Here is a 12,163-nt window from a genome sequence, read left to right as displayed (position 1 = left end):
GTGTTGTTGAGGATAATGTGTAATGTGTAATGTTCTTAGCTATTTCCATACAAAATTCCATTTATGTGACAATTCCACTTATGTGACGCGCACCCTCACTGAGGTCGCGGGCTGTCGGAACTTAAACGTAATACCATTTCACTAAAAAGGACGCCCTTAAAGGGATTCTGTGAGACAACGCCTAGCAAATCTATGTAGATAGTTTACAGCGTGGCAGCGCCGGGACGGCGCTGCTTAGGTAGCCAACTGGAACACGCTATTCCAAAGCATTTAGCGGGTCGTGTTCCAGGAGAGAGTTGAACTATGTACAAAGTACAGTTGCTGGCTAGTTGTTAGAGAATCTACTTGTTGGAACAGAGCTTGGCCTCCGCGAGTCATTTCCGGCTAACGTGCTTGATCTAGCGGTTGATAACCGACCCTATTTCTAACAGAATCCCTTGAAGGGCGTCCTTTTTGGTGAAGCGGTACGGAGTATTACGTGTAAGTTCCGACACATACGTTTCGTCAAGCCAAGAGTGTATCAACAGACTTCATATGTGATACTGTTATGGGCTAATCGAAAGACATGTAGCCGGCTCCTATTCCAGCACAGTTACACATTTCAGCATATATATCAAGCCGAAGACCAACAAACACATATGTTACGGATAGCCACTCCATCACGTAAACCGAGAAGAATAACTAGAGCAAACAGCGAACACAATGAGAGATTTAAATATGCTCTGTCATCAATTAGACCGTGTATGTACTAATTATTCATGCTTATTCACGTCTTACCCCTTGAGCTAGCAGGGTTAGCCTATCATACAACTCTGCTGGCTGAAGAAAGAGGAGACAGCTCGCTCACCGCCTAGCATTTGCTGAGTCATCGGGTCCCTAGCTGAATGTGCAAGTGGGTCCGATATCGGCGTCATTGGTTCTCAAAGTTCGCGGGGAAATCATTGTCTGCTCAGCTGTCTTCTATGTCTTGTTGAATTCAGACCTTCATTAAACCCAAGAAGTGCTTCACGACTCACTACTCGAATACTCACTCCTCGGTTGCCGCGAGGAATCATTTCATTCGCCTTTTTCACCTCTCTGTCCTTCTGTCTTTTTTAACAGACAACAATGACTACACCATTCCCTCCACCACCCGTTGATACCATTGGTGAGCAATTGGCCGAATCTTACAAGACATATCTGTCAATCAATACTCCATGACTAATGTTTTGTGTGCATCTTAGACTGGAACAATGTCGGCTTCAAAGTTCGTGAAGGTATGAAGAGCATCTCTCATATGACAGAATAGAGACTCCTTCAGACCTATTTCTAAGACTATATCCAGTCAATGGCCATATCGAATCGCACTTCAGCTACTCCGGCGGCGGCACCTGGTCCGAACCCAAATTCGTCGCGTCCCCCCACCTCCAAATCCACGGCATGGCGCCAGGTCTGAACTATGGCCAACAAGCCTACGAAGGGATGAAAGCCTTCCGCTCTCCTGGCAACAAGAAAGTCACAATCTTCAGACCGAACCGTAATGCAGTTCGCATGCAACATTCTGCCGATTTTGTCTCCATCCCACGTGTCCCAGAGGAGCATTTCATAAAATGCGTGAATCTGGCTGTTGCTGCAAATGCCGAGTTTGTACCTCCACACGAAACTGGAGCGGCCATGTATATCCGTCCTTTGATTTTCGGATCCGGTGCTCAGTTAGGCCTCAACCCACCGGACGAATATACCTTCGTCGTGTTTGTGATGCCAACCGGTGTGTATCACGGTGTACATGCTGTGGATGCCCTGATCTTAGAGGACTTCGACCGCTCCGCACCCGAAGGTACCGGATCTGCCAAAGTCGGTGGGAACTACGCCCCTGTTCTGCGACACTCGCAACGTGCATACGCCGAGAAATATGGAATCACGTTACATCTTGACAGCAAAACGCGCTCAGAGATTGACGAATTCTCAACCTCAGCATTTATCGGCGTTCGCAAGAACCCCACCACCAAAAATGACGTGACGATTGTTGTCCCCGATAGCAAGAATGTCATTGACTCCGTCACCGCTTCATCTGTCTACGAGCTTGCCTCAAAGGCTCTTGGATATAAAGTCGAGAAACGTCGAATTCCATATGAGGAATTGAAGGAATTCGATGAGGTGTTTGCGGCAGGAACTGCGGCTGCATTGGTGCCTATCAAATCGATAACCATGAAATCACGAAATGACAAATTCAGTTACAATGTGGGGAGCGACGAAAGTGGTGGCGAGGTCTGCTCGAAGCTGTTGAAGATGCTTAAGGGGATTCAAAACGGGACAGTGGAGGATAAATTTAGCTGGAACTTTGTAGTAACGGAACCTCCCAAGGGATTTGTTGAGGGTGCTGGTGCTGGGCGAGATGCTGACGGGGTGAATATTCCATGATCACATTTGTCTAATGCCATTTGGTCGAACGCTATTGTAATGCCAAAAGCTGTCACAAGGTCTAAATCCCTTGTGGTCCTTATCTACTCTTTCTAGTATCTCGTCTCATTTACAATGTAGGAAATAGGCAAAAAGTGGTATCTTCTGTCTGCGATTTCTACGAAATCTTTATTAAGCACAGTTCCTTCATCGAGATACATACATCCACGAACAAGTTTATTCGCTAGCAGCCCACCTGAAATGTCAATGAGCTTGACTGGATACTAGTGCTCGTAGCAGTCGATTTGGCACAGAAATCATCGAATATGACAAAAGCAATCAACATATCATACAAATTTCCCCGATTGCTAGTTCACATATCTTGCGTCAGCCCTAGAAGTCAACACTTTCATGACAGCATAGCAATAATCCATGCTAAGGTACAAGAGAGAAAGGGTGTTCCACTCTAGCTTTTCACAGGCTGCACCTTGGATCTGAGTGACTGCATACCTCGAGCCTTGCCATTTGGCAGGATGCCACCATTATCGTCTTCAGAGCTGCTTTCCTGATCGCGCTCATTCTCGCTAGATGTCATTTCGTACATGTCTTTTTTGGGATTGGATGTAACTGTGTTTTTCTTCCTAAAAGTCGTCTTTCCAGCGCTCGTGTCTTTAGTGGGCGCAACTTTTGGTGCTTTCGACGATGCATATTCGGGTCCCCAATTGCGCCGACGTGCTTCGCGGACCTCATCTAAGGTAGAAGGAAACCCATTGTTCGTCGGCACCCAGGCACTAGGCTGAGAGTTCCGGATTGATTCCCGCTTTGCCTCTGGTTTTGGGGCATTACCGAAGAGCTCTGCATCAACATTGTCAGATTCACTACTCGAGTCACTTTCAGTAACTGCAGGAGGTTTCTGGTTTTTGACTGTGTCCTTGCCCTTGGACTTTCTTGCTTCGGGAGCCTTGACCCGAGCACTATGTTGCGTCGACTGTATCTTGGAAGACTTTGTCGTGCGACGCTGCTTCCTTGCCAAGGCTCTTTCCAGGGACTCCCTGAATGTTGATGTCGCCAAATCTTCTGCAGGGGGGCTCTGTTTGAAAGAATCTTTCGCCAAGTTTGCTCCAGAAGACCTCCCAGAACCTTTTTGATTAGCAACACTTTCCGTCGATTGTGATTTGGGGGCGCGCAAAGTAGCACTATTCTTTTTATCCAACTTCTCCTGTCTCATGTCAAGAGCTTCTTTTTGCATTTCCGATGAACAGTTTACCTTGTTGGGTGTCGACGTTGGGGCAGCAGATTCGATAGACGCTCTGACTTTCCGTCGCTTCTTGCTTGGCGGTGGACTCCCGTTTTCACCATCATCAAGTGATGCTGAATGCCTTCTAAGCTGACCACTATCAACCTTGCGCAATGCTGGCCGTATACATGAACGCTGAGAATGTGCATTGCCAGACTCTGAAGTATACGCAGGTAATGATGGCCGGCAAGGTGCGCTTGGGCTACCGGTGATTCCTAAACCCATGCTGCCATGTGGTCGATTCTTAGTGACTTCAGGAAATTCGAGAGGTTTAGGTGGACTAGAAAATATTCGCAAAGCTCGTACGGATCCTACTCCAGAAGGAGAATTCATGCTCTCCGCCGGGGCTAGTTTGCGAGAAGGTGGCGTGGAGGGCACCGTCGTCAGCTCCAATTGTGACGGCTCATTGAGACTCATGGGCTTTCGCTTCGCTGTAGAATCACGGACCACTTTAGTTTCAAAAGTGGGGCGATGTTGTTGTTCCTCAGACGGCTCTAGCGGCGAATCGATAGAGGAAAAAGACTCTGTCATAATATAATCGTCGGATGCCGCAACGCGTCCATTCCCCATATCTCCTAAGTCGGGACGGCCATCCTCGCTGAATGATTGAGTAGCGACGATATCCATGGTCGAAGGCAGTTGTTCTTCATTTTCGACTGCTTGAACACCATCGACAACTGTCTCGTGTCTGAGAGAGTTTTTAATAGGCGTTTCGACAACTTCAAGTCTTCGCTCATTCCTCAACGGTGAAGGCGGCCTCGGATCTGGAGCGGATATACCCAGCTCTTCGCTTGGCTGGCGTTCACGTGGCGGAGATCCTTCGACATTCCCGCCCTCAGAGTTCGACAAGGTGCTAACAGGCGATGGCTCACGATGATTGTTGTCTGCTGACTTTGCGCGCTCAACAATATTGACGGGGACGTAGTGGGGATGATCATTCTGAGAGCGGCTAACATGAGAGAAGTCACGAATACTGGGTTTTGCAGACTCTTCGCGCTCCACAGGGTTGACCGAGGCGGCGGGAAGAAACTCATTATGAGAGGTTGGAGGACTTTTAGGGCCATCTTGTCCAAGGCCACTCTTGTTTGGTTCAGCCTCGCTCTGATGATCGTGAACGTCAATCTGCATGTTTTTGACCCCATTCTGGGTACTCTGGTTCTCCTGGGTGCTCCTTGTTTGGCCACGTTCAACATCAACATCAATCCCATCATGCTCGACTGACTCCTTAACCGAGTTCTTAAGAGGCTCCTCTTCGTAGATGGTCATGATGCTGGGCTGCGGACGACGCGAGTACTGAATCTGTTGTCTGAATGATGTAGAACTCTCAGCTGCTGCTGCGGCCCAATCCTGAACAACCGAGCCTTCACGTTCGAATGTGGGCTGCGTAGTGGGTTTTTGAATCACGAGCACAGTCCCATGCTGGTCTTGTCCGTCCAAAGCCGCCTTCCCATGTTGTACGAATACGTCTGCGACGGTGAGATCAATAGTAAGGTTTTCTTCGGGCTTTTCGCTGTCGAGGATCTTTTTGATGTCTAGAGGCCTTTTCAAAGGTCGTCAGACGCGGTTCCACAATGCCAATCTGCTCGAGTGGAATGATACTTACCCAGCGTTTGGTCGTAGAAGTTTCCATTTCTCTTGGATCAAACCCGCTAAAGCCCCCAATGTAATTGAGTCTGGGTCACGAACAGGAAGTTGAAAAATAATGACTTTTTCTAGCGCAGCTCCTTTCACAGCAGTGACGCTCTCCTTGTCACCATTGCTGATGGGATTGGGGGCCGTGGACGAGCCTACGTCTTCGAGAACTCGGTCTCGAGGGAGGACCTTCACGGTCAAGCGCAGGAAAACCATAGTGAAGTGACAGTCATGCCGTAGTGAGGTTACGGAGAAGTATGTGTGGTGGAAGTGAGTCGTGTTCTTTTTGTAAATGCGAAGAAAGAGAGAGGTGTAGGAGGTGAGATTAAGAGGCGACTGGAGACTTAAGGGAAAGATATGTACAAACGAGGCGCAATCGAGGTGAGAGAAAGAGGAGAGAATTGTTGGGGAGTGACATTTTTTGTTTTTCTGGAAAGAAGTTGAAGTTCGCACCTGCCAAATGGAAGAAAAGCTCGGACCACCCTGTTATCGGCTTATCGCCATCTTTATCCTTATCGTTCGTAAAGGGAGAACCTGTGAATTGCCCGATCCAGTTAGTTTTACCTGTTCCAGACTAGTTCCCGAATACGTCGTATGGTCATCACCGCCCGGCCGCCTGTCAAATATAAAAAAGCCCATTCCCTCGCCGTTCTAATGTTCGGCCTTTCCACTTCTTCATTTTCCCTCTGTCTCTCGCATAGTTGCGCTTTCTTTCAAGCGCGGCCCTCACTCCTATTTCTGATCGGAAATTGCTGTTGCACCCTCGTCTCGCGTCGTACCCACTGCCCAGTTTCTTTCGCCCCGTCCGGATGAGTTGGCGATGGAGCTGATACGGTCTGCCTGATTCTACTTCCCTTAACTGAATATGTTTATACTTTCTATTTTTTGAAGCTTTTTCAGAATCTATATTCTCTTTACTTGATTTCACTTGTTCTGGTTGACCTTCAAGGTATCGGCTCATGCGATTCGCCTCTCAAGAGATACGCCTCTCAAGAGATAGTGACGCTGACACACTCTCCCAGCGGGCTTACAATGTTGATTCCTGCTTACGCATCTCCTCACACTCCTGGGCACAGCCACCACTGCTACATCATGTTTCGCACTAGTTATGTCGATTTCGCGTGCCGTGGTTGCGCTGTCGGATAGTCAAGCTGACAGCGACATTGCACTAAGGAGAGACAAGACCAATGGCATAAATGCCTCACTCGTGGTTCATTCGGTGATGTTCGCTTTCTAGACCTTCGTTCTTTTCCGATCTCCATGTTGAATGGAAGTCCCATCGTTTTGCTCCGCCTCTGTGCCTGATTGCGTTTCCTTTCTCCAACCGGGGCAAATAGTATCGCAGTGTTACCCAAGTTGAACGTTCCAAATCGAAGTCAGCTCGCTGTGCCGCTCAGTCCCTGTCGTTGCCCCTTTCCGCCAATGGCAATATGCCGCATCAAGTTTTCCCATTTTTGAAGCCAGCCGGTCATTCCATTATCGGACACAGCTCGACAGTTTATGACGGCCACATCTACAAGATTTGTGCTTTCTACCGACTGGTACCATGAACGTCGAATTTCTCTCTCCTGCAGCATCTGCTTAGCTGCGTCCGGATACATTGGCACTACGGCATCTCGCCGGCGTGCATTTAAGCATTTATTCGCTCAAATATGATTCCAATGACCCCTAGGACACTAGTTTAGGACTACAGTATAATTAAACAGCCTCGGCGATTCCCCGTTTTGGAAAATGCAGCATGATTAAGCCGATGGATTTTAATGGTTTTACGCGTCGAGGACCCGCCGGAGGAGCCGTGAAATCATCAACAACCAGACACAATGACTTTAATCCATGGTAGTGACTTTTTTCCGTGTTCTCTTGCGCTGTCCAGGACTAGGATCTCAATGCTGGTCACAGATGGGAAGGATCTGGCCTATCAGTTCCTATCAGCTTGGAAATGTGGCTCGATATCATACAGTGTACAGTGAAGTCTGTCTCAAAAAGTAGAGTATTCACACTCACCCTAACCAGGTAAGAGGATACGTCAAGAGTGGCACAGCCATAGCTCTCATCTTGGGTCTTAGTTGACCAGTCGGTGTATCGGTGTATGATATCTCTGGTAAGAAATCGGCGAGTGTTGCACTCAGCCAGGCTCCTCGTACTGGCTGTCCCAAAGTAAAAATGCTCAAGGAGAACGACAGTATGACGGTCATTCAAGGCAGGAGATTCATATGCGCACGCATTCTATCGCTTGGCCGCATATTGGATTCACCGAAATTCTAAGCTGGTTCCTTCATCCATGGATACATTCGTCATTACAGAGGTGGACATAATTTGCTCCGGAACTGGCCTCGAAATACTCGATTCATCAGCAGTGGATGATGCGAAAGCACACGAGAGTCAATTCTACTGGTCGGGCGCGAAGCGCTATATGTACGGAGTACTATGTAAGCGACGAATCAGTACGCCAAACCTAATCGGGATAGGATCATTCTCGCAGGTCACTTCAACTCCCAGCAATACTTTGTCTTCTGTCAATCTGCTGTTTTTCTTCTCACACTGTAAAGAATATGATCACAAGGTCACGTGATGACTAGTGATTCCGAGGCTAATTATAGTCTCAACCCCTGAGTTGTATGTAACTAGAGAGACAAGCAATACACAGAGATTCAACGCATCGAATCATCTCCTTATTAATACTGACAAGCAACTGATCATTGGTCACTATTACTGAACGATATCAATCCTCTGAGTCTATACGATCCATTCACCGAATTCTTTACACACACAAACCTCTGTTTGTCTATTTCCTATGGCTTCACCATCTCCTATCCTGAAGCTTGGCCAGTGTCTCACCGGCAGACTCGGTACATATACAGTTACGAAGCAACTTGGTGAATTCATCTGGCTGGGAAAGTACATAATAATCGCACATCCTCCTCATTTCAATTTGTACTGATATGCATACCTTGTGAATAGTACTAAAGTTGGCGAGACTGTAATAATCAAAACTGCACGCCATTTTCGCATTACCAATGAAAAGGATATTCTTAGGAAGTTCCAGTCCAAAACACCACATTTGCGTCCCTTGGTTGACGATATAATTGAGCTGCAAGACCCACCTGCCATCGTGTTGAAACATCTCGAAGATGATCTACAGACCGCTTCAGCAGCTAAGAAGCTTAATGGGAAAGAGATCAAATATGTATCGAGGAGGGTTCTTCAGGCACTGAATGTTTTGCATGAAGACGGTTACGTGCATACAGGTTAGGATTTAACCCTATATAAGCCTTTAAATCTAATTACTAGGTTCTGACAAAATAACTTACAGATATTAAAATAGACAATGTCCTCGTGAATTACGTGCCATCTGCCCAAAATTGCAGTGAGAAACGCTTCACAGACGTTCAGCTTGCAGATCTGGAAAGTACAGTTCATATAACCTCCCGCTTCTGTGAAGATCAGGATGAAATTGGGACACCTATTTGGCGGAGTCCGGAGGCACAGCTAGGATTGAAATGGGGCCCACCCACTGATATTTGGTCACTCGGGACACTGGTAATCAATATCTATGCCGGCTTATATTCGTCTAGGCTAATTTTAGTGGTTTTAAAGGTTATATCGATGATCTGGGGCGACAATTTCTTCATCTTTAAGCCTAAAGTTCCTCGCAGCGATGATGAATACGAACTGGAGACTCTTGCCAAACATCACATCTATTTTGGACCGTTTCCACCTTCTTATGCCGATCTTGCCGACCAGGAGACATTGGGAGTTCTGTCACTTATCATGAATGATGTGCCGCCTGAGAAATTAAAGCCATTCTCACTGGCTAGTCAGAGGGAAATTCCAAAAGAAGATAAAGAGTTCATTTTAAAGATAATGAAGCTTGATCCACGAGACAGGCCGACTGCAAAGGAGCTCCTTGCAGACGAATGGTTCAATCAAGTATAACGATATACCAAGTCTTGCGCTTCGAAGACTGAGTGAATATAATGTTAGGATAAATAGTTTCCTGGGAGGACAGCAGGGTAGATTCGAATGTATTGATCTAACAGTTTGAAGGATGCGTGAATAATTCCATTACTGTGGACAATCTTTTAGTTGTTATGAATCTTGGTGCTGATCAACCCGCGGTATGCCACCGAAATTTCAAACTAGGTTCCATTGCTAATTGAGCCAATAGTTTGAACATGATAGCACTTTTTGAGCAACATATTTCACCTCTGGACGAGTAAGACGCCGGTCGTTCGATGCATGCAGTATTTCATCATCTAAGTTTCGTAGTAGGATGAGTGCGGGAGGATCCAAGGAATTGTCAAGTATCTCGTCAATTAACGGGCGAATATAGAGGGTTTGATTCTGAAACCATCGCAAATGTTTCGTTCGTTCTGCAACCGAAAGCATTGGATAGTTTTCGCCACAACTTTTCTCTTGATGCTGGCTTCTATAATCGTTGCTGTTAGTACTTTATTCTAAGAAGCGAGCCAAATATGATCCTGTAGTGATTTGAGGACTGCTGTTCTTTGAGTGGGAGATTTAGCGGGAATATTTGCCATAACCGCATATAATCCCAGAGCAGGGTTCATTGGATCTATAAGTTTTTGCTACTTTTGCATGTATGTAACTATGATGTATAAGAAGTAATTTTAGAATTAGAAAAACCAGCGCTATTCAAATATATTATTAATAATTAACGAATTGCTTAATGCTTATATAAGCTACAGGAATTACTAGATTGGGTTGAAAGGGGGTTGCGAGCAGACTTGCCGTATTTGAGATCCTCGGTGGAGCTTCGCTTTCTATCATCGAGATTTTGGTGGCGACACGGAGTCAACTTGAACACTTGACGTGGTCAGCTTAATGTCATTTGCGTTAGCCATCAGAGCTCAAGAAACAGAGCTGATAAAGTTGCATATATCCAGTATTGATCCTACCTAAAGATAGCAGTAGTATACTATGGTACATATCAAAGATTCAAATCCTAGTAATATCCAACTTCACATCAATCTAGATCTTCTACTCTATTCTATAAGGCAAATTGCGCATTATTCGTACCCACTTCCTGGGGATGTGGCAGGATTCGATTCTGATCCAGCTAATAGCTTCAATTACAGACAGCAGCCCGGCGTTACTATACTTTCGATTCCATCTGCCCTAAAAAGGCGGCTAAATGATGACAAGACAAGCGCATCGCCCAATTCATTAAGAAAAGAATTTCGTACTACAGATAACATGATGTTTTTCTAGAAGAACAGCAAGCCCCCAGCTGGTTGTATTATTTGAAGAGAGAGTGACATGTCAGCGGTTACATTAATTTAGGAATGTATCGTCTCAATTTACCACGGTGACGATGCATGAAGTCAGGGTCGAAACGCTATAATAACGGAACATAAACCACTTTTCGGTCAAGTCACGATAGCGCTAAATGCCTGTCTCGACAAGCGGTCCTTTGTAGTAATGCCGGGCACGAACGAAGTACCAGCTCATTGAGAATACAACAATAACCCCGTAAATAAGAACATTATAATTCATCGTTGACGCTTTCACGTCCTTGACAGTTGGCCAGAAACTCCAGAAAAACACCAGGACGAGGTACGAGCAGGCAAAAATGTTATTGAGCAGGCCAAACGGCTCAGGGATCTTCCAGGGACCCCAATGGAGACTGCTTGGGTGAATAGGGGGGTCTGGGTTAGCAGGACCTATTTGCCAGTTCAGGCGTGTCCAGAGCAGAAATCCCGTGACGAGCATATATAGGATGAGTATAGGCAAGCAACAGTCAAATTGACAAGATCAGAGAATCCGATGGACGAGCCGAGCAGGATCAACGACAAGAGCATCGCGATCAAGCAGTTCACTGCCAGGGATCGAAGGGGGACAGATTCCCGGGAGAGCTGATCATTTCAGTATTCATGTTCTTGCTGCTGCTGCAGAACAAAAAAAAAGAAAAGAGAAGAGAAGAGAAGAGAAGTAGCATACCTTACTCAACCAGCCGGAGAAAGGAACACCATGATCGCGCGCAAAAGACCACAGCATACGCGAGGCAGTTGCAAAGCAGCCAATCATACATGCACCGGCCATAATGAGAATAATGACATACATCAACACAGTGCCAGTCTGGGACCGCACCGCTTGTTGGAAGATCAGCAGAACTGGGCTTTCGCCTGCTGCGATGGCTGTCAGGACGGTGTCGAGATCACCAATCACATACATGGTGCATGTCACCATGACAAAACCTAGGACACCATTGACTTGTACGCGTTAGTATTTTGCCATGTCTTTATATTTCCGGGGTGTGTTTACTAATGAGACTGAACACGAGGGACTGAGGGACCGCCATTGAGGCATTGTATATTTCCTCCGACATCTGCGTAGCGTCAGTAACTTAATCGAATCATTTTTATGAGACAAGAGCAGTATTTTACGTGTACAGCACTATCTGCGCCTGAGATCAGTTAGCCTGACTCAATTTTCCTAAAAGGGGAGTGACAACTTACCGAACAGAGCAAATCCCAAACCCGGCATCCCCACGAAGAAAGACAGTGCCTGCGTCTGCCACCCTCCACCATTGACAAAAGTGCTGAAGATGGAGCACCTAGTGTTGGATTCTGCCGTGTTTCCTCGGTGCCAGTTACTTGACGATTGACTGATTTTACCTAGGTAGGGATCAAGCAAAAAACGCAGTCAAAAACCATCCACTACGCTATAAAATTGCGCATTCTCATTAACCCAAGCTAGGCCATTTTGATATAACAAAACCCTGTTCTGTTTCGGTGATTCCACCTAAGTCATATAGAAGTTCCAGGGATAATTCGATGTAACGGATAATCTGCTCTCCTTGTGTCTCTCCCGTCTCGCTCATATCCTTGATTC

General features: G+C 46.3%; 4 protein-coding genes across 4 annotated transcripts, besides 2 other annotated features; 2 read left to right on the top strand and 2 right to left on the bottom strand.

The window, feature by feature from the left end:
- Positions 1-963: 963 nt before the first annotated feature.
- On the top strand, positions 964-2,552 carry TSTA_040870 (branched-chain amino acid aminotransferase). The gene is made up of 3 exons (XM_002484516.1): positions 964-1,147; positions 1,224-1,256; positions 1,325-2,552. The coding sequence occupies exons 1-3, from the start codon at positions 1,108-1,110 to the stop codon at positions 2,398-2,400; spliced, it is 1,149 nt and encodes a 382-aa protein (XP_002484561.1). The 5' UTR covers positions 964-1,107; the 3' UTR covers positions 2,401-2,552.
- Positions 2,553-2,717: 165 nt separating this feature from the next.
- On the bottom strand, positions 2,718-5,524 carry TSTA_040860 (conserved serine-rich protein; the record flags this gene model as incomplete). The annotated part of the gene is made up of 2 exons (XM_002484515.1): positions 2,718-5,216; positions 5,280-5,524. 2 exons carry the CDS (start codon positions 5,522-5,524, stop codon positions 2,846-2,848), a joined length of 2,616 nt encoding a protein of 871 aa, XP_002484560.1. The 3' UTR covers positions 2,718-2,845.
- A 2,464-nt stretch (positions 5,525-7,988) lies between these two features.
- Positions 7,989-9,244, top strand: TSTA_040850 (serine/threonine protein kinase, putative; the record flags this gene model as incomplete). The annotated part of the gene is made up of 4 exons (XM_002484514.1): positions 7,989-8,206; positions 8,270-8,556; positions 8,622-8,848; positions 8,906-9,244. Exons 1-4 carry the CDS (start codon positions 8,103-8,105, stop codon positions 9,242-9,244), a joined length of 957 nt encoding a protein of 318 aa, XP_002484559.1. The 5' UTR covers positions 7,989-8,102.
- Positions 9,245-9,966: 722 nt separating this feature from the next.
- Positions 9,967-9,987: a sequence feature (AT_rich).
- Positions 9,988-10,714: 727 nt separating this feature from the next.
- TSTA_040840 (amino acid transporter, putative) lies at positions 10,715-12,152 on the bottom strand (the record flags this gene model as incomplete). The annotated part of the gene is made up of 6 exons (XM_002484513.1): positions 10,715-10,992; positions 11,040-11,184; positions 11,270-11,541; positions 11,788-11,946; positions 11,983-12,024; positions 12,050-12,152. 6 exons carry the CDS (start codon positions 12,150-12,152, stop codon positions 10,715-10,717), a joined length of 999 nt encoding a protein of 332 aa, XP_002484558.1.
- Positions 11,222-11,261: a microsatellite.
- Positions 12,153-12,163: the final 11 nt, after the last annotated feature.

The sequence above is a fragment of the Talaromyces stipitatus genome, genomic scaffold (genome assembly GCF_000003125.1).
Source record: "Talaromyces stipitatus ATCC 10500 scf_1105507295515 genomic scaffold, whole genome shotgun sequence".
Lineage (NCBI taxonomy): Eukaryota > Fungi > Ascomycota > Eurotiomycetes > Eurotiales > Trichocomaceae > Talaromyces > Talaromyces stipitatus.
Note: the sequence above shows the minus strand (reverse complement) of the source record. Positions and strands in the feature narration are given on the sequence as shown.